The sequence below is a fragment of the Poecilia reticulata genome, chromosome 9 (genome assembly GCF_904066995.2).
Source record: "Poecilia reticulata chromosome 9, P_reticulata-male-v2, whole genome shotgun sequence".
Lineage (NCBI taxonomy): Eukaryota > Metazoa > Chordata > Actinopteri > Cyprinodontiformes > Poeciliidae > Poecilia > Poecilia reticulata.
In genome coordinates this window covers 13,557,878-13,584,505 of record NC_088838.1, presented here as the reverse complement: position 1 = coordinate 13,584,505, position 26,628 = coordinate 13,557,878, and the positions used below count along the sequence as shown (strand labels likewise).

At 38.5% G+C, this 26,628-nt stretch overlaps 2 protein-coding genes across 3 annotated transcripts in view; both read left to right on the top strand.

Annotated features, from left to right (window-relative positions):
* Positions 1-10,706, top strand: part of rhobtb2a (Rho related BTB domain containing 2a) — a 10,736-nt gene extending 30 nt beyond the window's left edge. Inside the window, exons 1-10 of one of the 2 annotated variants that reach the window (XM_008418993.3) lie at positions 1-303; positions 1,733-1,934; positions 2,043-2,146; positions 2,221-2,406; positions 3,967-4,907; positions 4,997-5,115; positions 7,111-7,261; positions 7,365-7,453; positions 8,282-8,387; positions 8,628-10,706. The exon at positions 1-303 is cut by the window's left edge and continues 30 nt beyond it. In XM_008418993.3, the coding sequence (XP_008417215.1) occupies positions 242-303; positions 1,733-1,934; positions 2,043-2,146; positions 2,221-2,406; positions 3,967-4,907; positions 4,997-5,115; positions 7,111-7,261; positions 7,365-7,453; positions 8,282-8,387; positions 8,628-8,830 (2,163 nt within the window). In that variant the 5' untranslated portion in view covers positions 1-241 and the 3' untranslated portion in view covers positions 8,831-10,706. The other variant, XM_008418994.3, reaches the window with a different exon arrangement.
* A 2,556-nt stretch (positions 10,707-13,262) lies between these two features.
* pebp4 (phosphatidylethanolamine binding protein 4) overlaps positions 13,263-26,628 on the top strand; it is a 60,997-nt gene continuing 47,631 nt past the window's right edge. Inside the window, exons 1-3 of the mRNA XM_008419007.3 lie at positions 13,263-13,394; positions 14,310-14,413; positions 14,603-14,735. Coding sequence (XP_008417229.2) covers positions 13,299-13,394; positions 14,310-14,413; positions 14,603-14,735 — 333 coding nt within the window. The 5' untranslated portion in view covers positions 13,263-13,298. The remainder of the gene's footprint in view (positions 13,395-14,309; positions 14,414-14,602; positions 14,736-26,628) is intronic.

Below are 26,628 nucleotides of genomic sequence, written 5' to 3'. Positions count from 1 at the left end.
GCCCTTACAGTAAGTGCAAGTTGGCTCCATGACGGTCAGAGCTGCAGCTCTGCAAGCAGCGGCACATTTCAGAGCAGCGGTCGCGCTCCTTGCACTGCGGTCGCCTTTATATGCACTGATCCAGAGGGGCTTTTCACCTAAACGTCAGGGCTCGGTCGGCTATTTTCCAAGCCTCGGTCGGATCACCTTTCCCCGAAGATGAAGCAGAATACGAGCAGCCGTCAGGTGCGAGCCGCATCCGATGGAGCCCCGCTTTCCGACTCGCTCATCGACCAACCTAATGCAGCACTTCCTTTTGTTGCGGTAAGGAGGGTCCGTACGGCATTTAGAATGGCAGCGGAATCAAACTGGTTTTAATCCTTTATCATTGGTTTTGCGCTGGAGTCGCACGGAGCCGGATAAACAGGCTCAGGAGTCAGTGACGGGGCGTTACATAACGTGTAATGCAGCAAAGCCTCATGACTAGTTTGTCTCGGTGGTGGAGGGACAGTCCGCTCCTCATGGTAGGAAATCAACTATTTTATTCTGCTTCTAATATCTTGGTGGCGGAGGATGCGAACCGACCTATTCATTTTGCATTGTGAATGATGTGTAATATCCGACCTTATAAAAATGATTAATTCATTTGAGAGTTGCGCAGTCTAGTGTGTGCTATTACAGGAAGGGCATGTTGTAGAGCATTATTTCAGGCGGTGGATCTTCACAGAGGCCCAGCTTAAGGTCAAATTGTTAGGTGTCTGTGTGTTAATACATATGAGTCAAGCAGGGCTGCAGCTTGTGTTGCTCATAGGGAGCCTGTTTTATGAATGAAAACGAGCTAGTGACTTAAATAGCAAGAAAGCAGCCTGAATACTGGAAGTGGGGCATTGCATGCATAAGAAATCTTCAGTTTTTGCTAAAATAAATAAATACCAGGAATCAGTCTTTGGAATGACCAAGAGTCAGCCCAAAGGCCGAAGATGCTCAAAGAAGAGGATTACTCGAGTCTAGGCAGCTGAGGTAGTATGAGGGCGTACTCACTTCATTCAGAAAAACGGCAGTGTGATATTTTAAATATTGATGACCTTTGGCTGCTAATTCTCACAGTTTGGTAAAAATTAATATGAGATTAAACATTTAAATCAAGGAACCCCTTTACCGCTGGGGCCGGTGTCCTGCAGATTTTGTAAGTTTCATCTTATCTGAAATAGATAAATGAGTCTGAAAGCCTGGCTGAGAAAGTAATTTGTCTCTTTGATCCAGATGCATTAGAGCAAGGACGCATCTAAAGGAGTTGACACTTCTTTGTGAAATTCTAAATCTAGTGAATTAGGACAGAGGATATGTCTTATAAAGTTGGACGTTTTGCTATGACAGAACTGACATAGCCTTTTCCGCGATGGACTTACATTTTCAATATTTTCCAATAGTCATGGAATTTTTAGAGAGTCTTCTGTAGCTTAAAAGAGATAATAGTGTTTATGCTTTCCAGCAAAAGTTTGGCTGTGTGTTGCTTTTAAAGACTGGGATAAACAAAGCGTCCTCTCTGTTTGTCTGCTGGTCACTTTAAGAATCAGTGACGGGAAACTTGTGAATGAGCACAGGGAAGTCACGAGACCATTCATTGTTAGCTCTGCAGGCTGACTGAGCAGTGCGGATGAAAAACAGAGTGAGAGCTCTGATACCATGCAGGATGCCATAGACTTCTGGATCTGAAAGCAGTGTTTTGTTTATGGTTTTGTAATTTCCTCAGGTCCCAGTTGACAGATACTGATATGGACTATGAGAGGCCAAACGTTGAAACTATCAAGTGTGTGGTAGTGGGTGACAATGCAGTTGGAAAGACCCGCCTTATCTGCGCCCGGGCCTGCAATGCCACACTCACTCAGTACCAGTTACTTGCTACGCATGTGCCCACAGTTTGGGCAATCGATCAGTACAGAGTATGCCAAGAGGTGAGTAGGAATGGTAAACATTGTTGCAAAAAAGCACATCGTAAGTGCCTGTAGTGCTTCATGTAATTTGCAAAAATTTATGAATATTCATGCTTTGTTGCTGCTCAGGTGTTAGAGCGCTCCAGAGATGTAGTGGATGATGTGAGTGTGTCCCTGCGGCTATGGGATACTTTTGGAGATCATCACAAGGACCGGCGTTTTGCATACGGCAGGTGAGGAACTGCTAAAGGCGATGTTGGTGGGACTCATCCATCACAACTAACAAAAATAATTGTGGCATGTTCAGGTCCGATGTTGTGGTGCTGTGCTTCTCCATCGCCAACCCAAACTCTCTGTACCATGTAAAGACCATGTGGTACCCTGAGATCAAGCACTTCTGTCCCCGCGCTCCTGTCATCTTGGTAGGGTGCCAGCTGGACCTGCGCTATGCAGATCTGGAGGCAGTCAACAGGGCACGGAGGCCTTTGGCCAGGTACCGAGACTTAATGTTACAATGTTTCTTTGAATGCAAGCTTTTCCTGTCAAAGAGATTCTAATGAAACCAGATGTGCATACATTGCATAAAAAGTCATGTAACCTTTTTCTTTTTTCCTTCTCACTGACATGAAATCATATTAGACTTTCAGAGAGAATTTTTAGAGTCAGACTACAATGCTTATGATAAACCCCAGATGAATTTTCAAAGCATTTTGTTTTGTTTGATTTAGTTCAATAGTTGCACACCCAACACCCAAGGAAACTTGAAAACCTGAGAACATCATCCCATCTTTAAAATATGGCGGAGCTGGTGTCATGTTGTGTTGGTGTTTTGCTCAACAAAATAGATTACATCATGAGAAAAATAGATCATATAGAGGAATATGATTATATTAATAGTTAAAAGTCATGTTGTTGGTTGATTCACATTAAGATATATTTTGACTGAAAAGAAATGTACTGTGTCAAGGTCAATCTGACCTAGAAGTCAGAAAGGAATTCAGACTGGAGAGATGTGGAATAAACAATCACCAAAGAGGGAAAGGTTAAGTTGTTATGCAAGAAACCTTTGGCAAACGTCTTTTCCTGCTTGCATGCAAGAAAGTCAGCCAGGAATGGGAAAGAATCTCTGTTTGGACAGATAAGAAACCAACAACTTGACTAATAGTTCTTCTGATGGAGCAGATTTAATTTCCAGGAGGTCAAGCCCTAATTCTCGGAACTTCCATCACACATCCAGTGTAAGACGGAGCCAGAATTGCTATGCAAGCGAGGTTCGGTAACGCCATTGGTCAAAAGCTTTCCAATACACAACAATAGGGCTGGAATGGTATAAAAACCTGATGTCAGAAGTAAGAGACAAGACATTTTGGATTTCTGAGACAATGAAAATGAGATGAGGAAAATGCGGTGTGAATCCGCAGATGTGCATTAAATGTCTTTCTGTTTATCTATGATCAGGGAGAATGGAGTTTGTGTATCATTTCTTATTTATGTATTCCATGAGTTTAGCACCTTTAAATTCCTCAATAATCATTAAATAAATATTGAGAAAACATCTTAAGACATCAGTCACTAAGTTAAATAAGGCACAACAAACTCCAGGAAGTAGACAGTGATCTGTTATGTTGATGGTACATTAATCACAAACTAATGTAACGACAACAAAATCCAAGTTCTGGAGTATCCATCACAAAGTCCTGAAATTTAATCTAATCAAAAATGTGTGGGCAAAGCCTTAAGCATGTGTGTGAGCAAGGGAGCCTATAAATCTGTTTCAGGTTTATCAGTTCTGTTAGGAGGAATGAGCCAAAATTACGGCAAACTATTGTAGGGAGCTTGTGGAAAAATGCTCAAAATGTGTAAACTGCAATTCATGCTTCTGAATTTAAATAGCAAAGTAACAATTAAACAAAACAGAAATTATCCATGTAATACTAATTTACCTAAAACAGGAAAAGTTTAATCTAGTTTAATGCCAGATAAAGTTTTATCAGTAAATAAATCAGATTTTGGTTTCCCTCCTCTCCAATGGTCATTACCTTCTCATTTTCAGACCTATAAAATCCAACGAGATCCTTCCACCAGAGAGAGGAAGGGAGGTAGCCAAAGAGCTGGGCGTCCCGTATTATGAAACCAGTGTCGTTGCTCAATTTGGTGTCAAGGACGTCTTTGACAATGCCATCCGAGCTGCTCTCATCTCTCGCCGCCATCTGCAGTTTTGGAAATCTCACCTCAGAAATGTCCAGCGGCCTCTGCTCCAAGCGCCCTTCCTTCCCCCGAAGCCTCCCCCTCCTATCATCACTGTGCCACCTCCCCCCTCCACCACAGAAGAGCACCCGGCCGGCCTGCTGGAGGACCCACACTGTGCTGATGTCATCCTGGTCCTACAGGAGCGACAGAAAATCTTTGCACACAAGATATACTTGGCAACATCCTCCTCAAAGTTTTATGACCTGTTCAGTATGGACACGCAAAATGAGGAGACTGAACGGCCCCCGCGTGGCCCCCTCTCTGGCAGAGAGCTGCTGATGCGTGCTGCTAGCTTTGATGTTTGTGAGAGCAGCGACGACGGAGACAGGGCCAACCTGCGGGCGTGCACGAGCGACGGCACCTTGAAGGACTCTGAGGGCGCCCGGCGCGGCAGACTGCTCTCCTCATGGAGTCGAGCCTTCGTCAGCATTCAGGAGGAGCTGGTGGATGACCCTGTGACGTACACCTCCAGATTCATGACCGTCGTACACATGGACCTGTCGATCCAGCTCGGGCCTTTTCGAGCAGTGCTTCGCTACCTGTACACCGGTCAGCTGGACGAGAATGAGAAGGAACTCATGCAGATTGCACACATCGCTGAGCTGCTGGAGGTCTTTGATCTGCGGATGATGGTGGCAAACATACTTAACAACGAAGCCTTCATGAACCAGGAAATCACCAAAGCCTTCCATGTACGCCGCACAAATAGAGTAAAAGAATGCTTGGCTAAAGGCACCTTTTCTGGTGAGAGAACTTTATTATGTTTGCTTCCTCACTGCATTTGACACAGTTATGACTAAGGGCTTACCAGTATTTCCGTATTGATGCTGCAGACGTGGTATTCAAGCTCGACGATGGGACGATCATGGCCCACAAGCCTTTGCTCATCTCTAGTTGTGACTGGATGGCAGCTATGTTTGGTGGACCTTTCGTTGAGAGCTGCACCAAAGAGGTGAGCCAAGGATAGACTGCATATCAGATGTTCTTTAAAACTAGTAAGACACCGTTTGAATAAATCACTCTGCTCTTGTGGAGTCCAGATTGTCAGATTTCTGTTAGAAAGCCTTAGTAAACAAACATGAAAACCAAGAAAAAGGCAAGATAAGTCAGGAAGAAAGTTGTGAAGAAGTTCAAAGATGGTTTAAGTTATAAAAAAATATATCAGCACTTTTTAGAACAGTACCCAATCATAATCTAAAGAGTTAAAATGGACAAGTTGGGAAAGAAGAGCATTATTTGAGAGCAATTATTAGTTGTGAAGTCCATTAATGACATTAATAGGAGAGGGGGAAGAAGAAAACCAGTGTAGACAGAAAGAGATAAGAATCCCTGTTAATAGTTTGGTATCAACTTTGCAGATGACACAGCAAACGTGTGGAAGAAGGGGCTTTGATGAGATTAAAATTTAGCTTTTGGACATACAAAAGACGATGTGTGATAACAGCTAGCATTAAACATCACCAACCAAGAAAGATGAGACTAAATATGAGGCTATCCTGGAATGAAGTCTCTGAAATCTTGCACAGTCTTTGTTCTAGTCTGGTTGGAGGACAACAACAGTAAACAAAGAGTCTGCCACAACAGATGAGAGCACATTCATGTGTTAAAATGGTCTAATCAAAGTGCAAGTGCACTTGCTTTTCATAGGTGCTTTCCAGTCTGCCTAACTTGAGCTATCTTCCAAACAAGAACAAGTTATTGACATAGTGGGAGTGAATATGAAATCCACAAAACTCAGAATTTTAATTGGAAGTGAAGTTTCAAATCATGTAATTTTCCTTCGACTTATTATACACAATTGCGTATTTTGTATAATAAAGTTTAAAGTAATGCCTTTAAACATTTTGTAAGATGGCAAAAAGTTTAAAGGATCTACATACTTTTGCAAGGCACAGTAGGCTGACGTTAGCAGCACTCCATTGGGGATGTGAGGGATAATTCAATTAGGGGACTCTAACTCTGGTTTAATACTATTAAACTGGCTTTGTGATCCAGACATACTGTAAATCTGTGAGGGAGATACGGTGTGTGTTTTCACTCCAAAGTATAGTGATTTACTAAAAGAAGAAGAAAAGCTTTTCTAAACAAAGATTAGATTTTTTAAATCTATTTTTAGACGCACTGATCAATAATCTGCTTTAGGACAGTTTAAGAAATGGGATACTTTTTGCTTGAGTCACTGCTGCTGCAGGTAAATACATTACATAGTTAATCCCAAAACTATTCATACTTGTGGTAGATTTAGATTTACATAGATTTGTATTTATTTATTTATTTATTTAACTCAGAAGTTTGTATCTGATGGAAAACCAGACATGCATCTGAAATGATAATAAATCAAAGTAAAAGGAGTATCTGTTTTGAGAATACAGTAATAATGGCATGTCAAAAATTATATAAAACCTTCTAAAATGGTATGAACAATGTTTGGCCAATCTATAACATAATTATTATTATTTTTATTTTTTTTCAATTTAATGACTAAAATGGAAATCAGTCCTTTCAGATATTTTCTAGGGATCCTGTATTATCCTTATCCATATAAACATTTATTTTTGAGGCTAAACTGAAAAAGCTTTGCATATTGGATTGTGTTATTTTTCATTTTTCTGCATTGTTGCATCATCTATAGCAATTTCCTGTGTGAACCATTATCTTAGCTCCTATTTCTTTAAGCATTACTCCTTGAAAGGACCAGTTAGATTTCTGCATAGTGAGAAAAAGCCTGTGAACCGAGCTTTTAGTCCATTTAGAAGGACTAAAGAGCCAGAATCTCTATAGACATTCTGTCTCTATAGACATTCTGTCTATATCTCTATAGACATTCTGTCTATAGAGATATTAGGAGAAATAAATCCTCTCATAGCAGATGAGCTTCTGGAATTTACAAATCAGCAGAAAATCGGAGCTTGTAAGTAACTCCCCGCCCCGTCTTTCTGTTTGTAAGGTGCTGCTTCCCAACACGACTCGGAGCTGCATGCGAGCCGTGCTGGAGTATCTCTACATGGGCAGATTCTGCTCTCGGTCAGACTTGGATGCAATGGAGCTCATTGTTCTTGCCAACCGTCTTTGCCTCCCCCACCTGGTCGCTCTAACAGGTATCGCATTTGCTGTTGCTTATTTCCCTGCACTGGATCATATCAGAAATAAAGCTGCATGCTTTTTAATTGGTCTCAGACTCTGAAGCGCGTTTCTTTTCAGAACTCTACACAGTAACAGTTTTGACGGAGTCGGCGATGATGGGGACGGATATCGATGGCGATGTGCTGATATACTTGGATATGGCCCAGGTGCTCTCACCTGTCAATGATGACAAATAATAATTGAGTCTTGATCATGTTTTCTCTTGCAAATTGGACTTTTATAAATATTATGCAAATGGTCAGTACTACCAGGTGTGGCAAAAGAAAGCACTATCTGCACTTTTTGGTTTTCTTTGGTCATAATCTGTACCTCTGGAATTCTACATTAATACCGAAAAAAAAAGCATTTACTTTACATCAATTTCATGCAAAAATGAATACAAAATTGAATTAACTACTGATAGTCTTTCAAGAAGGGGCTGCACAGTGGCGCAGTTGGTAGAGCTGTTGCCTTGCAGCAAGAAGGTTCTGGGTTCGATTCCCGGCCTGGGGTCTTTCTGCATGGAGTTTGCATGTTCTCCCTGTGCATGCGTGGGTTTTCTCCGGGTACTCCGGTTTCCTCCCACAGTCCAAAAACATGACTGTCAGGTTAATTGGCCTCTCCAAATTGCCCCTAGGTATGAGTGTGTGTGCGCATGGTTGTGTGTCCTGTGTGTCTCTGTGTTGCCCTGCGACAGACTGGCAACATGTCCAGGGTGTACCCCGCCTCTCGCCCGAAACGTTGGCTGGAGATGGGCACCAGCACCCCTCCCGACCCCACTGAGGGAAAAAGGGTGCAAGAAAATGGATGGATGGATAGTCTTTCAAGAAGCAGTTCATATTATCTGTTGCACCATATGCAGAAATACGTTACAACATTCAAGTGTATTTTCAATATTGAGGATATTTTTCCTAATCAGAGGTCAAAAATCTCAGTTTTCAGCTAGAACAACTGACTCTGCACTAAAATGACAATCTCACTTTGAATGTTGACAGTTCCATGGAGCCCAGCAGCTGACTGGATGGTGCTTGCACCACATCTGCACCAACTACAACAGTGTCTGCCGCAAGTTTCCACGTGAAATGAAGGCTAAGTCCACAGGTACCACATTTAGACTTTGCCAAGATTCTGCTGTTGTCATTCTTTTTCTCATTCTTTAGTTGAATTCTGGCACAAATGACTGCAAAGAATGAAGCTTCTGAGATTAATATCTTATTTTCTAAAGTCCTTCATTAAAGCTAAATATTTTTTCAACTTTTAGGATAACTTGAAACCATCTTCTTAAAAAAAATCTCTGTACCGAAAAATGTTAATTATTAATAAAAATGTGTTCTGATGCAGAGAACCAAGACTACTTTGAGAAACATCGCTGGCCACCAGTTTGGTACTTGAAGGAAGACGACCACTACCAAAGAGCACGCAAAGAGCGTGAAAAAGAGGACTACCTGTACCAGAGACGGCAATGTAAACGCAAGTGGCTCTTCTGGAACCTTCCTTCCTCCCCAAACTCAAACTCACCCTCCGGATCATCTGCCATTATTTGACCAGGTGGTAAGGGCGGGGTCCAGTCTGGAGTCCATCTGTATGTTTGCAAATTGTAAAGGACACAATAGAAGACAAGCACTGATAGCTTGGTATACTCCAAACATTCAGGCAGACCTTTTATCCCTCTGCCTCCGTGGGCAAACGCTCCATGTTTGCAAAGTCAGCTCAGAGTTGTGAATAAATTTAAAAGTATTATTCCTTACAATTTCAGCTCTTTGTCTGCTAAAGACAAAGAGACAAACCTCCATAGTATAAACTGTCTCGACTTATGACACAGTGGAACAAGTGCAAAGTGGATTGCTAAATATGCCCATATTAGAATTTAAAGTTTAATAAATAAATTTGCCAGCACAGAACTTTCAACCTGTGGCTATAAATAAATACCAATAACCTGAGCTGACAACTAAGTGCTGCTTACCAGCTCTGACAACCAGCAATTCAACAGTAACTCAAGTCTCAGAGATAAAACACTTTGCCCTTAAGTGTTTGTACAATCTGCCAGACCGCATGTTGATCATGATTTCAAACTGGAGATAACGAAAGTACGGCTTGTCTGGAAAGAGCAAACTACAATAATTCATTTGAAAGTTTCTATGACGATCATGTCTACAAAAATAAACACAAACACTACTATTCCTGTTATTTTTGTATGTTTATTCAACTTTGCAGAATTTATACAATAAGCTTGCATAGCTTAACCTGGTATCTCTTGTACCACCTACATATCGTGATCTTTTGGTCTGTGGCTTTTTGCCACAAAAGGGCTTAAGTTCACATGAATGGATACAGTGTCATCTGACACAAAGGATTCCTGGTTCAAGTTGCTTCGTTCTTTCATTTGCCCCTGAATGCAGCTATCACCACTGCTATTCCAAACGGGTTTGCTCAATGTGGATTAATAGCACACATGTTCAACTACATGTCTCCATAAAATAGTCCTGTCATTTTGACTGCTGTCATCCTGAAAAGCAACAGATAATGTATTAATCATCAGAGCTGAAGTGATTGTATTATTACTATATTTGTCTGTGGTGGGAACTTGTTTTTAAGAGATTTGCCCCTTTGAATGTGATTGGTTATTTGAAATCTGTACATGGCAGAGTCGGTGGGTGTCAGTCATTGTCGTGTTAACTTACTACTGGATGATCTAATCTCTGCACCTTCAACATCACCACACGATCTTTCTGAACTCCAGAGGGAAACATATGAACTTCCAATGGCAGCATACTGCTGAGCAGCATTAGACTGTTTCGTGCTATGTCAAGACAGGCTGCAGAGGAGACAAAACCAAGACATTTGAGGTCGCTCAATTCAGTTTGTGACTATCAAAGCATCTTTCTGGATTTGTTTTGCACACCTTGCTGTATGTCATTTTCAAGATTGTCATCTACTGTTGCTCTTGATTGTACAATGGGCTGCACAATGTTTCAGATTTGCAGGCATGGTGCTCAGAGAGGATGGGTAGTATTGTAAATTGTATTAAATATCAGATAAACTCTAATGTACTGTTGTTACCTAATATTGTGCACTGCTGGCAGTGAGCAAAATCTTACTGTATTACTCAGTAAAACTGAAAATAGACTTACCGAAATTGTTTTTAGTTACTGTGCAGCTACTTACATGATGTTTGAAATAACTGAATACTTATTGTGCTGACTTCCAGCTACATCTGTTACATACTTTACTGTACATGCAAATTATAGGCAGGTACATTTAACAATGGATTATACTGTATGTAAAATAGAGTTTCAAAGTAAAGTAGATATTGACATATATGAATTATATCATAAAAATGTACCTTACATCCTGAAATCATACTCTGGTTATACGAAAACAGACTTTTCATTGCAGCATTAGCTTACATAGTGTCAATTTTTTTTTAAAAAGTTTTCTTTAATATTGTATGCAATTATTTGTTCTTTGGACTGACTGGACGTGAAGGATCTGGCAAAAGTCTTCGTACCGCTTTTACCTTTTCACATGTCACATTGCAACAGACTTTAAGATATTCTATTGGTATTTAATCCGTCAGGCAGCATGACTTTCTTTTCTTTGAGGTGGGAAGAAACTGTCAAAATTCTTCACAACAGACTATTTCTTAAAAGTGTGCATCTGTGTGTTCTCCCCTTATTCAATACTATGTAGAACACCTTTACCTGCAGGCACAACTGCAAGTTTTTTTAGGCTATTTGTCTCAAAGCCTTGCAAATTTTTTGCCCTGCTAACACTTAAAATTTGCTATGATCTATGCTGTTGCAGCTGTTGTAAGTTGAGTTGTCATCATGGAAGATGACCCCATGGGGATGGTGTGTTCAGGATTAAGTGCATTTCCACAACACACTGCATTGCCATGGAGCTCAAATTCAATATAAATTGAACTAGAGACCCACATGGACTGAACCCTACATGATGAGGCAAACTGCAAACAAGACCTCTACAGGCCTTATTAATGCCTCTCGTCTGTAAAAATTAGATTAGTAAAATGCATTTATAATAGTTGTTCTGCTGACAAATGCTTCCACCTGAGTTGTTGATCTCTGCAGCTTCTTTGGAGTCATCATTGGTCTCTTTGCTGCTTCTTTGATTAATACCCTCCTTTCTGTTTGTCAGCCGTATCTTGGTATTTGTGAACTTGTTCCACACTGTTTCCATTTTCAGATTTTGGAGAAAGAAAATTATACGGTATCACTCAGAAAGTTTAGTTTGATAGTTTGTACCAGATTTTGTGGCATTTAGAGTAACAAGAGATATATAAATGCATTCAAATGTTGAAAAGCATATTCCATTTTCCTGCCACTTAATGGTCCCTGTTATGTTTGTACCTGTTATGTGGAGGGAATGCGGTTGCAATGTGAAAGAGGTATGAACACTTTTCATGGCACTGTACATTCAGACCCCCATAAAAAACAAAGCAAAAAAAAAAAGAGATGATGAATCTTAATTTACTTAGTAATAAAATCTTGCTTGTATTTACTGCTGACCTTATAAATAAACACCATAGACAGATTGTCAAAATAGAAAACTTGATAGCGTTTAAAATGTAAGAGTTAGGTAAGAGGTGAGGTTGGCGCTCTAAGTAGCAACTTTGTGTAATTTTCAGGTTAGCCAATGCGAATTGAAAATGTTTCTTTGTATTTTTATAATGCTAACATATCTTGGCACATGCTTGTTGATTGGAAACAATGTAGAGCTGAACCTTTGGTAATTCTGGATGTTGTAAACATTTTCAGTTATATTTAGTAGGTTAGCTGCTGGAAGGTCTATGATTTTATATAATTTGCCTTGACAGTGTGACTGCACATTTTCATCGACATGCATTTCATTCCTCAGTGCATTGCATTTCTCAGTGATTCTTCTGTTGATGTTTTGCATCAACAACACCTCATGCCTTAATGTACAGTGTACTGTAGTGTACGGTAATGAATGTAATGTCGTGTAACTGTGGTCACCAACTCGTTCGCTGTTATCTTAAGCGGCCTGGTGCTCCCTGGTGTGTATCTGTAAATGAGCACAACCTATAATTTGGATTTAAAGTCAGAAGTTTCATTAGTTACTCGACTTTGAATATTGCAATATTAAAACCAGAAATACAAACCCACTTTAATATCTTTACTCACTAAGGCCAGACTTTGATGACAAATCACCAAATTGTGACACTGACCATGAAATGAATGCAGGGATTTCACATTCATTTCACAGTTTTAAAGTTTCCTCACAAAAGCTCCTACCTTTGTGTCTGCGTAGATACAAAATATTTTAAAAAATATACGGGAAAAGAAATTCAAAAAACAAATGTTTGTTCTGGAATTCAAATGTTGCGTACCATAGCTTTTTGCATTAGAGCAATTTAATGCAGTACCTGTATTGTACTATGCATACAGAAATGCAAACTTGCACTGCTTTGTAGCACAGGTTTTCTTCAAATTGCAACATCATTAGGTAAATGAAAATCAGGTAGTAAAGAGATCAGATTAGATAAATTACAAAGAGACTGTCAGTCACCGGGGCCCTGTTCTATACGTTTGGGTGCTATATTTCAGCTACAGAAAAGCACAAACCAAAGGGAGCTTCAGGAGCACCAGAAATATGTAGTATATGCTGCACAATCACTACTGCATAGTATGCGAGGCCTTGTTCCAAAACGGTAGGAAGGCAAATTTGAAACATGAACAGAAAAAGAAAAGCTATATGAATGTGTTCTCAGTGTTTGAAGCCTGGTTGACATTTTATGTGATCTCCAGGTGTGTTTTTTGCTGTCGAGCTGTTTTTATGGTTTAGGAGCTGTAAATCTTTAAAAAGAAGAAGAAAAAAATAGAATATGTAGCATGTGTTCTTGAAAGTGTGTATATAACATTTAAATAAAGAAAAATCTACATGTGAACATGTTCAGTGCGGGCACAGGGCAGTCGTCTGTTTGTTTTTTTTTTCATCTTGACACCTGAAACTTGTGCAGCTACATTCCACGTCATGCGCAGAAGCAGCTGCAGCTCAACAGCGTCTGTCGTCTCACTCGGAGAGGGGCAAACCTGCGGACAAACACGGCAACACAATTTTAAATTGATGGTAATGCTTATAACATACTAATATGCCCGCTTTAATGCTAAAATGTGTATTTTTGGTTGGCTTACTCACTGCTGTTTGCCTCGCGGACACTTCCTACATTTTTCAGCCTCGAAATGTCAAGTGCGACAAAAATAATAACAAGCAGGACAAGTGAAGGCTAAACTAAACAAGTCCGAATTTAAGCGTTTATAACAAAGACACCCTTCGTTCAGTGAAGCTAATGATAAAGCGAAAACTTTAGGTCAGTCATGTTCAGTTGAGTTATGACAAGTAACGATGACATGAAGGCGAAGTGCGTCCTTTTTCTCAGAAACAGCGCAAAACACCATTAGCATTCAGCGCGCTGTAGGCTGATTTATGCGCGTTTCACTTAGTTTAGAAGGAACATGAAGCGCTTTATGCATGTTTATTGTGTTGTTGATGAAGTTATGCTCTTCAGGGTTAAGAAGAGCACTTTGAATTATAAAGAGAATAGAATTGGAAACCCAGAAATGTAAAACATTACTATGTACTACACACACTTCATTAGGTACAGCAGCTATCCAATTGATATCACAATCACATTGCAGGGACAAATGTATGCATTTCGGTAGCTAGCGACTTGCTTAAGTTCAAAACGAACATCAAAATAGGGAAGCAAAGATCTTAAAGTGACGTTAAACGTGGCATCGTTGTCAAATGGGCTGGACTTAGTATTTCAGAAACCGCTGAGGTACTTTGGGGGGGGGTTGTCCACAAAAATCACTTGGACTTACAGAGAATGGTGCAAAAATAGAAAATGTCCAGTAAGAGACAGTTGTGTATGTGGCATGCTGAAGTCAAAGGTCAGAAGAGCAGACTAGATGAATAATATAAGCAACATTCATTTGAGTGAATAATTGTATTACTGTTTTACAAAGTTATGCTTTTCTGTAGGCTTTGCTCACCTTGCTTTTGGGGTTATTTGCCTTCGTTTTGGAACCAGTCGAGGCACAGACAACACAAAGCACCCTAGATCCTCTGGATGCTTCTTTTTGTCAGTAAGTACCATCAGATGCCTCCATGAACTCTGACTACAAAGTAATTACCATAATGCATTTGCTAAATACTGTTTCATTTTTATTTTTGTTCATGTAGCAAATTGTATTTTTTTATTGCCAATATGTGGCTGACAAGAAACCAAATGTCTTTCTATGAATCTCCCTTTTTTGCACATTTCATCAAAAAAGCGGCGGGCTGGAAGTAATCTATCCAGAACTGGACATTGACAAATGCCTTATGATTCCAAAGAACCACAAATTGAGAGAGAAAATCAGCAATGTTTGGAAAGCCCCGCAGATCTACTTCTCTGGAGCAAAGAAGGTAAGGATTGTGTGAGTTTCCTAACAGGTTTGAAGAGCATCAAAAGTTGCTAAATTACCCTGGAAGACCTGGAACAGTGGTAGCTTGGGATTGAAAAAGCAACCTAAATATAAATTTGTGAAAGATGCTTAAAAAGAGTTTTGTGAGGTTGAAAATTGGAAAAATCATCACAAAGGTACGGTGCTGATTTTGAGGAACAGATGCATGTATTTGGGCTGAGTTTGCTATAAGAATAAGCTTTGTTTACTCAAAATGGCAATGACATCAATTATGATCACTTCATATGCTTCTAATAGGACATTTTCACAGCCACAGAACATCAAGCATAATGGGGATATTTATTCCAGATCGTAGACAGAGATCAGATCCTGAGGACTCTGGTGGAAATCTCTGATCTGACACCTGAATGAGGTGGTTGAAATACATCTCATTCATGATGAGACAATGTCCTAGAAAGTTTTGCTTACCATCTAACTGCTAGATTCAGATGTATTAACAAAAGTTGGAGAAGAGCAGCCCTCAAGGTCAGGAATTGGAGACTTCTAATCAGGACAATAATTTATGTCAGACACTAGGTTTCCTTAGATAGATTTAAAAAAATAAATTACCAATTTGAGCAATGAACTTAAATGCATTATGCAGAAACACATTTTTCATTCTGTCTGTCTGATTAGATTAAATTGAGGTATTTAGTTAATTCTTTATATGAACGGGATGTTTTTTGCAACGTGCATTGAGACGACCTTTGTTGTGAATTAGTGTGATTTAAATAACCTGAATTAAATTGAACCTTGCATTTAACGTGCAACGTTTTATCACATTTGCAATTATATATTTTAACCACTAGAGTGCAGCAATACATCAAATAAACAGTGTCTACCTCAGCCTCAGATCTACTGCTGGTAACCAACCAAGTAAAAAAAAAAAAAAAAAATGTTTCCAATTACTTCCTAAACTGTAAACATGAAATAACATGTGCATCTTTTTAAAATTTTAACCAGTCTTCCTGTTTGAACAGCTGATGTTGTACAACCTTCTGCTCTTCTTGTTGACTGACTATTGAACTGAATTAACCAGTGTTGACAGAAGGTGGCACTAGCAACACTTTTTCAAGCTTCCCCTGAACCTCGCGAGTTGAACAAAGGTTACGATGCACACTTGTAGTTTCTACAGTGAAAAATGTCATGTAACAGAGTTTAATGCTAGTTATTTACTTTAACAGTAATAATTTTATAATTGCAAAGTTAGATAAAAACAATATTAGTTCCCGCTAACATTCAATTTTTAAACGGAAGTACAGACGATAGATAATACCTCTGCTTGTGTTTGTGAATCTTTTTTTGACATTGTTGCCTTAACAGATTTGGAAAGTTTGGGAGTTATTTCTCCAAGCTACTTTTACGTTGCTTGAAGAAAACATCTTGATTCAATTAAAACAAATGAATGTGTTAGAATTAGGATCAGATTAATATGTAATTTTCTCAGTCCTGATTCGACGTAAAAGAAAGTCACAGTGCTATCTGCTGATTTGGTTTGTATTAAAAAACACGGGATTAACCATTCGTGCATCTTATTTAATAAAACATTTTCATGGGTGGACATGCACTTATATTCTTAGAAGTTTAGTAAAGTATATTTAGTACATTCATTTCATATTTTTATTTATTTATTTTTCTTTTCAGTTTTAGCATTTCTTCTGCTGAGCTTCGTTTTGGGTCTGCTGACTAAAAGAGACACTTCTACGTTATCTGAAAGCATGCAGAAAATCCCACATCCCTCAAGTGGAAAAACTTCAATTGAAAGCCATTACGATTTAGGGGCTAGTTTTATGAATTCCAGAGCTAAGCAGTCTGGTCCGAACATGATCTATTGCCCTTCTCCTGCCCAAACTCCATTTGATCTATGGTCGTATTATCTATAATGCTGTCTTACAGGATTCTTTTTTAGAGCCAGAAACAGTGTCAGACAGCAAAACAGATTACATGTTAGATTTAATCAATACAAACTTTATTTACTGGCCTTTGAAATGTGATTCTCCATTTTCCCTGACACTCATGTAAAGGCGCACTATCTGAAGGTTTGGGTTGTTATTGGTCTTCTTGTCCACCGCACTTCTCGTCCGCACAACATGCTGTTGGTTTCTCTCTGCCACTTAGACCTCGTACCCGGTAGCAGGATTCCAAAATAGTGGCCGCTTAAATCCACCCACTGTAACACCCACTTCATTACTGGGACAGGATGCGTGCCTGCTGAGTAATTGTAATAAAACACAGTGGGCAGCAGTCCCATAAAACTGCCTTTAAATATGGACATATGACCAAAAGCAAAGGGTTGCAGAAGCTGCACATCTCTGAATCCAAACTTCAAAACTGATGCTCAGCACAAGCACTTCTCTGTTTTAGAAGCCTGGTTTGAGCTTATGTAGCTCTTGTTTTTGTTTTTTTTTTCTTTCTCAAATGCCTCAAAATTATCTACAGTGCAATGTGAGTGGGATACAACTTGGCTGATGAGACCAAACTACATAAGAATATGGCTTGATTACAGTTTCATAAGCAAAGGTACAATGTGTTAATAAATGGTGGGGACATGCTTGGGATTCACTGCTAAGAGCTGAGAACATCTAATTTACTTAGATATTTTAGTAGTTATAGATTTGATTAGTTTAGTTTCATAAATTTTTCTTTAAGAAAACTTATTAATTTTTTTATTTTGGGTGTTTTTTCAACAACCGATTTTCAGGTTGCTGTGTTGCGAGGAAACCTACAGATTCTGATTTAGATGAATTCAGTCTTATTTTACCAAGCACTGTTTCTTATTTCTCATTAAGAGAACCTGTGTGCTGCAGGTTCTTTCATACAGCTAGCAGTTTTGAATCCAGCAGAAAATGAAGGGACTGCACGATCCCCATTTCTTCTTTTCTGCATTGGATTTTTAATAAACTCCCAGAAGTGCATCAGATAACTTGCTATCATTTTATCTGTTCATAAACTGAAAGTTGTAGCAGTTCTTAGCTTGATGCATTTAATGAACGGAAGACAAAGATCTAATTCTCTGTATTTGACTTGCCGATCACTGACCAGTTCTAATCCCAGAAAAATTTGCCAATTAAAATCTTGTCCGAATTGACATCGCTTACTCTTAGATAGTGCTGTCAAAGAAAAACCTATTTGTGGTTAGAAATATTCCTCACTATTTTAGACACAATGTTTTCCACGTTTTACTATGATTTTTTTCCCCTCGATCTCATATTTTTTCATCCTAAGTTCTTTTTTGGATATTTAGATTCACTAGAGAAAATAGACATGAGAGTTCATCATGTAACTAGAGGCTCTTTGGAGAGCAATCAAAGTTGGCTTGTGGACAGAAAAATCTTTAAAATAAAGTCGGGCTGCTGAAAAGAGAAAAGGAAACATGAAAGCAAAAAGCTCTTTATAGAAAGTAACAAAAAAAAACATGTTTGTCGATGTCATTCAGATGCCTATGTTTTAAGTTCTGTGTTCTTAAATGATTGCTTCTGCAATAATAGATGAAAACTGTAAAATCCCTGATTGAATTTATTTGAGGTAAAATATATCACTCATTTATATTACAGGTTTAAACCATTTCTGTAGCCCTTTGCTTGCATGTTTAACTTGATTAAATTGTTCTAGAGGTCTAGCTGCAAGCATTGGTTCACGTATTTCACAGCTATGACTTGAGAGTAATATTAAGTAGGTATCTACAATGACTTATTTCAATTTAAGTGTGTGCTTTTAATGGCCATCTTTCATTTATGTCGTTTGTGTAAATGACTCAGACCGCATTCCACCTACCTTTGCCAGATACCTCAAAATTAGAGACGTCTTATGAGAGTTTTTTTTTTCTTTCTGAGGAAGGACTGTAGCCACGGGGAAAATTCTTAGACATGGAGGATTTCAAAGCCTTGTTTTTGGGTAGACACTTTATGCATCTGGTGGATGGAATGAGGGTTTAAACCATTACTCCGATTAGAGCTGCCTCTCTATGATCTCTTGAGCTTGCTTACTGCTGTTAATAGCTGTTTCCTGTCTATTTCCTTCCATCTTTTTCTTTTTCACTTTCTCTCTCTCTCTCTCTTTCTCTCTCTCTGTCTCTCTCTCTCTCTCTCTCTCTCTCTCTCTCTCTCTTTCTCTCTCTCCGTGAATGATTTTTATGCTTTGCTAAAACATGTGGGGGCGTTGAGAGAGGATTTAAATGCAACGATCCCCCTCCTCTTTTTTCTTTTTTTTTTTTTTTTTTGGTGAATCTTAGTGCTCTTCTCTGCAAGCCTCTGATGACGACAGGGCAGCTTTAAGCCTGGCAGTGCCCACGGCAGGCTGCCGTCTCAGCGCTGCCCACTCTCCTCTGTGTTGGCATACCGGAGAAAGCGAGGGTGGGGTTCCTCTCTAACAGACCCTGTCATACCCAGGAAAGCCTACATGTCCACCCATGCAGGATTCCTGACAGGTTCCTCTTGTCAGGGATGTTGGAGCAATCAGGAAAAGGGTTTCATTTCTAGCAGGTGGTAGCCCTCAATCAGCTCAGAGTCGATTTGTCTCTGAAGGGCCTCCTTTCGCACCTTTTTGTGCCACCTTGGGTCAAAGAGTAAAAATATTTTCTATAATATCTGACTAATTGCATATTCAGTGTCATCAAGTGGGTGTTTTTGGCTCTGATGGATTAAAGAGGCATGTTTGGCAGGAATTCAGAGAGTTTTTTTTTTTCCTAAGCTAATGTTGCCCCTTTGTCACTATAACACAGTGTTAAGCTGACCCATATCCTGCTCCGTTCAATCCTGGCCCTGTTACTCTTTAATGCATGTGATTCATGGGAGCTTCTGAAGAGGAAAGAATTACAACCTCATGCTACCAGGAGCACTGGCTTGATTAAACATGTTCATCGCTATGAAGCAATAAACCTCCACCTTATTCTCAGACAGGTAAACAATTATTTGCCTCTTGCAAAGCCTCCGAGTGACGCACAGAGGTTCTCACTCAGTCTGTCACAGACCCGATAAAAAAAATATATGTGCAAGCATTTTTTTTTATTTATAACCATCATTTTAAACGTTCTTATTTTCTCACCTTTTTTATGCTTTCTCCTTTTTTTTGCCATACTAATGCATATGTGTCTTCTACAGTCACAATATATTTTTGTTGGTGGGTTGTAGCATAATATTCTTTCTTCTTACCTTTTGACCCTAGAATGTAGACAGCTACACTTTCACTTTGTGCAATTGTTGGCAAAACTAAAAAAAAAACAATTTAATATACATTTGAAACATTTTGTATGAATGGGGGGATAAAGTGGAAAGGCTCCAGGAATGCTTTCTAAATCGCACTAGTTAGTTCAATAACAACACTATGGAAATTAAAGATTCTGCACTTGCATGTTTATTGTTTAACCTGATGCATTAAAACTGTTGGACTAAGCTGCTGCCGTGCTTCCATTTTGTCTAGAAAAGGTTTAAAGTGAATACTTACCACTGTATCGAGAGAGAGTAAAATACATGGGTCATTATTTCAGTTTTCTTATCATTACTTTTGTTACATCTTTATCTATAACCTTATGATCTGGGGAATGATGGACAATTCCCTGAAAATAGATCAGCTAGTAGCATTAGCCACACTGTGATTCTTCATCAGTGCAGACAGAGCATCCGCATATCATAGAATGATAATACTTTTATTATTGGTTCATTTCTTGAGCTCTACTTGTGTTAATTTCATAGCTGTGGCACCTATGTGCAGTAAATATGGCAGTTCCGAGTTACTTCTATATGTCATTGTTTGACATATCTAAAACTCAGAGGCTCCAATTGATCAAACTGTGAATGCTGCTGTCAGAGGTGTAGAAAGATGGGAGTGTTATGCACAAAAAACTGTGTTTTTTCATTATTCATACACCAATTAATTACAAAGAAGTCAATTTTTTCTGCCATTTATTAGTCATTTATTAAAAAGGCAATATTTATTGTGAAAGAAGCAATTCAATGGATGACAATCATACCATTCATCGATATGATTAAATCTACTTCCATGTGGAATTATAGACATGACGGCTCCTTTAATGAAAATATCACTGTAAGCTGTGCTTCATGATTATTATTCAGTATCCACGCAGACTCTCTCTTATCAGTTCATATACATTGACTGCATGAACTGTTTAAACAGAGATTCATAATCTGCATGAGAAGTGCTGCTCTGGATACTTAGACAAACACACAAGATTAAATTTCTATTTATATGAGCCACAGCATTCTTCGGTTTGGCAGAGAATCACTGTGAGATCTGGAGATGACTCTGTCGTACTTTGGCACAGCAAGAAGCCTGCACCTTTTCTTTAATGTTTTCAGCTTGGAGAAAGGAAAAATAGAAGTTTGCATTCAACTTTAATTATTTTTTTTTTGTTTACTATCAATTTTACAACTTTCTTATTTTCAGACTGTAAAACCTTAGATGCAAGATTTTCTACATTCACAGTGCTGTTGATAAACTATTTCTCTTGAGCGTTTTCACAAAAATATGTCAGTATAAATGTCCACATTTCCACTCCAAACCCACAAGTTAACACTTTGTAGAGTCACCTTTCACTGCACTTTTTAACTGTCTTTAGGTGTATGTCTCTAGCAGTTTTGTAACTCTACACTGACCATCTTTGCCCATTTTTCTTTGGACAATTGCTAAAGTATAGTCAGAAAGAATGGACAACAACTGTGGACATCAATTTTCTAGTCATATTTTTACTTTATATCTGTTGGTTTGTTTTCATGGTTTTTGTCATCCTGGATGGCCAACGTGCATCACATTCCCTCATCTATTTCAGCCTCTAAGACGTTTAGTTACACAACGTCCTGCTTTTAGATAAACTCATCTGCCCCATCAAATATTAGCCGTTTTTCAGCATGATGCTGTCACCAATATGTTTCACACATATGCTCTATTCTTTCTTAATTTGCATATTAAGCAGCATCCGAAGGCCCATGGTTTTGTTAGATTTTTTTTAGAGTGAATGAGGTTGTTGATATTTTCATTTGTAAAACTTGTTGAAAATGCATAATTTTTTCCTGCTTTATCTGTGAAAAGTTAAAATGCTATTTTCGATTTTCGATTTCGAACAAGCTACTTCTGTACTTTTTTGATATCTATGTCTGCATTCTTGTTTATGGATGATTCATTACTGGTTTAACGTTTGTATTTGAAGAGTATTTTTAACAATACGCTGTTTGAGTCTCTTGAGTTTCACTGGTTGTTTGTATTGGACTTCATAGCAATACAAAAAATGAATTTCAGTAGTTTTAAAGAGGTAAAATTCAACTCTATGTTTGTCTCATCCAAAGAACAACTTATTTTAAAATCAAAACTGAAACTGAGAAGTGCTTCTTCTACATAAAATAACGTTTTGCTTTGTTTTTTTTTTTTGTTTCTTTTAATTGTTGAGGTTTCATTTGTCCTGAATGGGAATCAAACGCTGTTGAAGTTTACTGACAGGATTACTGAGGGTCTCATGCTGAACGCTGAGGGAACTGACTTTGTTGTCAGTTTCTTTTGCTTTAAAACTAAGTAATCTCAAAGTTATAAGTGATCAAGTGAAGTTTTCTTAAGAACCAGATGTTTGGCTTAGTGGCATTTTGCCCAAAATGTTTTGTGCTGCTCATTTGTGGTCCGGCACAGGGTTTAGTTCCAGTTTTGTCCCAATCCTCTGATTCACCTTCTCTAAGAACAGCTTCAGGGCTTCTCATAATGCTTAGCTCTCTATAATGCCATCCCCCTTCATCTTTATTGTCTTAACTCTGCATGAAGAGACAGAGTTTAAGAAAGAAAAAACAGGTTATTGCATGTTTGTTAGTGTGAAAGTAAAGCACATTTTAAGTGACTTTAAACGTAGACCCTGTTGAGTTTTTCTTTTTTTTTTGTTTGAGTATGTTTTTCACCTTGGATGAAAAAGCTTATTCCCTTTTCAGTTTGCATTATTCTTGTTTTATTATGTTTGATAAATATATTCATATTGATATTAAGAGGCAGCTTATGGGAGAAGAGATCAGCTCTATTGATGTGTTAATTGATCTGAGGGGAAGATAAAGCTCCTTCCTGTGTTAGTTTTCTGATTCTGTAGTTTTGGAAATACCAAAAATGGTATGCAAATTATTTTTTAATCCCTTTACATTATTTGTTTCATTTCGCCCTGACGTTTCACACTCAATTTCTTGCACAGCAGGCTGACAGGCGGACACCCTCAGATTGCAAATTTGTAGATTAAAAAAAAGGGTCCTCATTTGAAGCTTCTCTTCCTTCGAATGTTCGACATTTGATACCTCAAAGTTTTGTTTCTTTTTCTCTTTGTGTATTATCAACCAGGCTTCAAACAGAAGATTAACAGCAAGGGAAAAACATTGACCTGTACACTTAAAGCTATAACATAAGCTAAAGCAGGATAAGACAGCTGAGTCTAAGCTGAGAGAGGAGATGAAATTGTGACCAGTGTTTTATGTTTTTTTTTTTGTTTTTTTTTATTCTAGTTTTGTTGTCCCAAAGGTTGGTGTTTGAAATAATAAGGAAGAGGTGGGATGGTCTTAGATTCAAGAAGCTTAAAATGCAAAATCTCAAATAAGCCCAATTTTTTTGAGCCAATCACGTTGCGTTTTGGTGGGTTTGTGTTGATCGTCTCAACTGACTCACACGCCGCCCCTCCCCAAATAAAAACACTGGAGATTTACGTTGCTTTTCAAAAAATGTATCTAGACATTTATCCAGCTTAATCTTCTTAACATATTAAAGTGATTTGCTTCACACTGAAGTGGCTGAACTTGAGTGCTCAACGCCCCTCACGGCACTAAGACCTGAGAGGCATTGTGGACACCTTCGGCTCGTGAATACGGAAAAGGTGGGCTTCAGTCAACCTGCTACTTAGCTGTGGAGCTATTGCTGTCCTCGCTGTGTGTCCATTTTACTTTTTTTGTTCTGTTATTAGTCCAACTGTTGCACTCAGTCAGGGTTCTTGGGCACATGGCTGTGCCAGCGCTGCCCACACTGTGGTGTGGAGGTTTGGAGCTCTCAGCTTTTGAGCTGAACTGAAAGAGCTCTCTCACAGAGTAGGTGTTGGCATGATGCTTTGTTTCTTTCTGTGAATGTCATGAAAGGTATGGATAATGAGAAAACTGAAGCACAGTGATAGCATGATTTATCTGGGTGCCAACTTTGTGCTCGACTTCAGAATTTGGCATTTTCAGATAGACGATGTGCTTAACCTTTTCCTCGGTCCTGAGACAAATCTGAGAATCAGTTGTGACAGCTACAGTGTGGTTTTATTTAAAACATCACTTTGCAAGCCGGGCAGCTAAAAGGTCCTGTTCAAACTTGAGTGCTGCAAATGTCCCTATTTGGCATTAAGCTCTGTGAATTTACCCCGGGGCATTAGTTTTGCCCGGTTTCATCAGCAGAGCTGTAGATTTACAGATGAAGACATTAATTGTAGCTGCTGTTGGTCACCATTTATAATAATTAATGGTAGTTAGTTTAACATCTGTCAATTTACTTTGGAGCTGATGGCTTCATGCACAATGTGGTGGAACCAGAGGCCTATAGAACCTTACAGAACCATTTGACCTCTTTCAGATTTTGTCATTTTACAGCCTCAAAACATAATGTATTTTTTTCAGGATTTAATATGAACGACCAACAGAAACTACATTATTGTAAAATGGTTTTCAACATTAAGAATACAAATCTTAAAAGTATGGAATGCATTTGTATTTAAGTCAAGTCATGTTCATTTGTGTAACACATTTCAGTGACGAGTGACTTACAGAAAAACATAACAAAATTAAGCAAAACAAAAACTAAACATTAACTAAAAATAAGGGGAAGTAGTAAGTTTGTAACTCAGACTATAACGGTAGCTCTTCCACCTTCCACAGTCTGTGTCCTTTAATCACTTTGACCAGGGCAGCCTCAGCACTGTGGTGAGCGTGGAAACCAGACCAAAAGATGTCGCAGCAGCTTTTTCAGTAATGTTGCTGATGAATGGAAGAAGGGAGATTGTGTAGTTCTGCAGAAGTGATTGGTCCAGATTGTTCTTTTTTTATCAGTGTTTGATAACTGCTGTTTTTAAAAGCTGAGGCACCGGATAAGAGGGATGAGTTTACTATTTGAATCAGATCATAAGGAAAGACTGCACCCCTCCCACACGCCTTCCTCACTCAGCTCCGCCAGAATAGCGGTAACAGCGATTAGCAATCACCTGGTGGAACCACGCATCAGCAGAGCTTAATATACAAATTACTTCTCTACAACTCCTCCAGAGTTACCATTGGCCTCTTTGCTACTTCTATGAATAATGCATTCATTGCCCAGTCATACAGCAAACCCTAGTTAGATTTGAGATCAATGAAATGAATAAACTTTACACTTTTCAAATTAGTGTTTGCTAAAATATTTCAAAACAATATATTATTTTCCTTCTTTTCACAATTTTACAGTACATTGTTTTTGTCTATCCCATAAAATCCCAGTGAAATACATGGAAGTTAATGGATGTAACATGACAAAATGTGACTTATAAAAAACATGGTTGTGGATACATACAAATATAAATGTGAGCCACTTGAATTTATTTTTCACAGATAAATGTTGCTAACTTCTAGAAATTATCTTTTTGTTCATCACATTTTCTATCAAGCCTCTTATTGCGGTCCCTAAGCTGTGATATTACAAGGTTTCCCCCAGAAAACCTGCTAAGCCTGATGGTTGGGCACTAGGCCAGTCATTCATCCAGCGGCCCGTCCTGTTTTTCAGTAAAAAAATGTTTAAAGTTGACAGGAAATTTGAAAATATCACTTGATAATTATGTGTTATTAAAAGATTGGAAGATTAATACCTGAACGACAACTATAAAGTATTAAAAAATGCAAACATTTTAAAGAGACCTAAAAAAAAATAAAAGCAATGCTTAGCCTGGTGGGGGTACAAAAAGCCTGGCGGTCCACCAGGCTTATAATACACTAGGGGAAATCCTGCATTGTATATTTAATTGCACAATGCTCCTGTTTTTATCTGTTTAGTTTTTCTATTACCACCTGAAACAGTGTGCTTTAGCTGGCTCACCTCCAGCTTTATCTTTTTTTTTTACATTACATGTGGCCACATAACCAGGTGTGAACCTCACACGGTTGAAATGTTTACAGATAATGAGTGCTCACACCTGTTTGGAGAAAAAATACTTGGTTTTCTTCATATGGTTAGTGATTTGTTTATGTCAATGCACTAAAGAAAGCAATGAAATTAATTGTCTCAAGTAATGATCTCTGTTAACATCCAGTCAACACATAGTAATTTACTGTGTTGCATTTAAAATGGGAAAATGGATAATTTCATTTGTCTCTGTTTTGCATGCACTGCAGCACATTTTATAACCATGTTCCTGTTAGTTCACATCATAAAACGATGTGTAAGTGTTCTGCGCTCTCTTCTCTTACACAAACTGGCAGCTACTTGACCCCTTGTTACTGGGACTGAATGTCTGACAGGTGTGATAATCATACGCGAAGGGAGTCCATACAAAATGCTGTTGAACCCAGCAGAACTCCACACAGTCGACCACTTCAAACAAACTACGAGTGGTTGCTGCTTTTATACCACACAGAATAGAAGAAATTGATTGGAACTGGGAGGCTTAGCTTTGGGTTTCCTGAAACATTTTTATTTTTTTTCGTCAACAACTAGAGCTTAAATTTAGATCTTTCCCCCCCCCTGTTTTTGTATTTTTTTTTAAAATGTTTTTATTTGTTTGTCCAAATCCTATTGAGTGGTGCTCCAGGTTTTTCCTTGAGTAAATAGTTGATATTATTGTGAGGTTGGAGAAAGGACTTTTTTTTTCTTGTGCACAGGAATGTAGATCC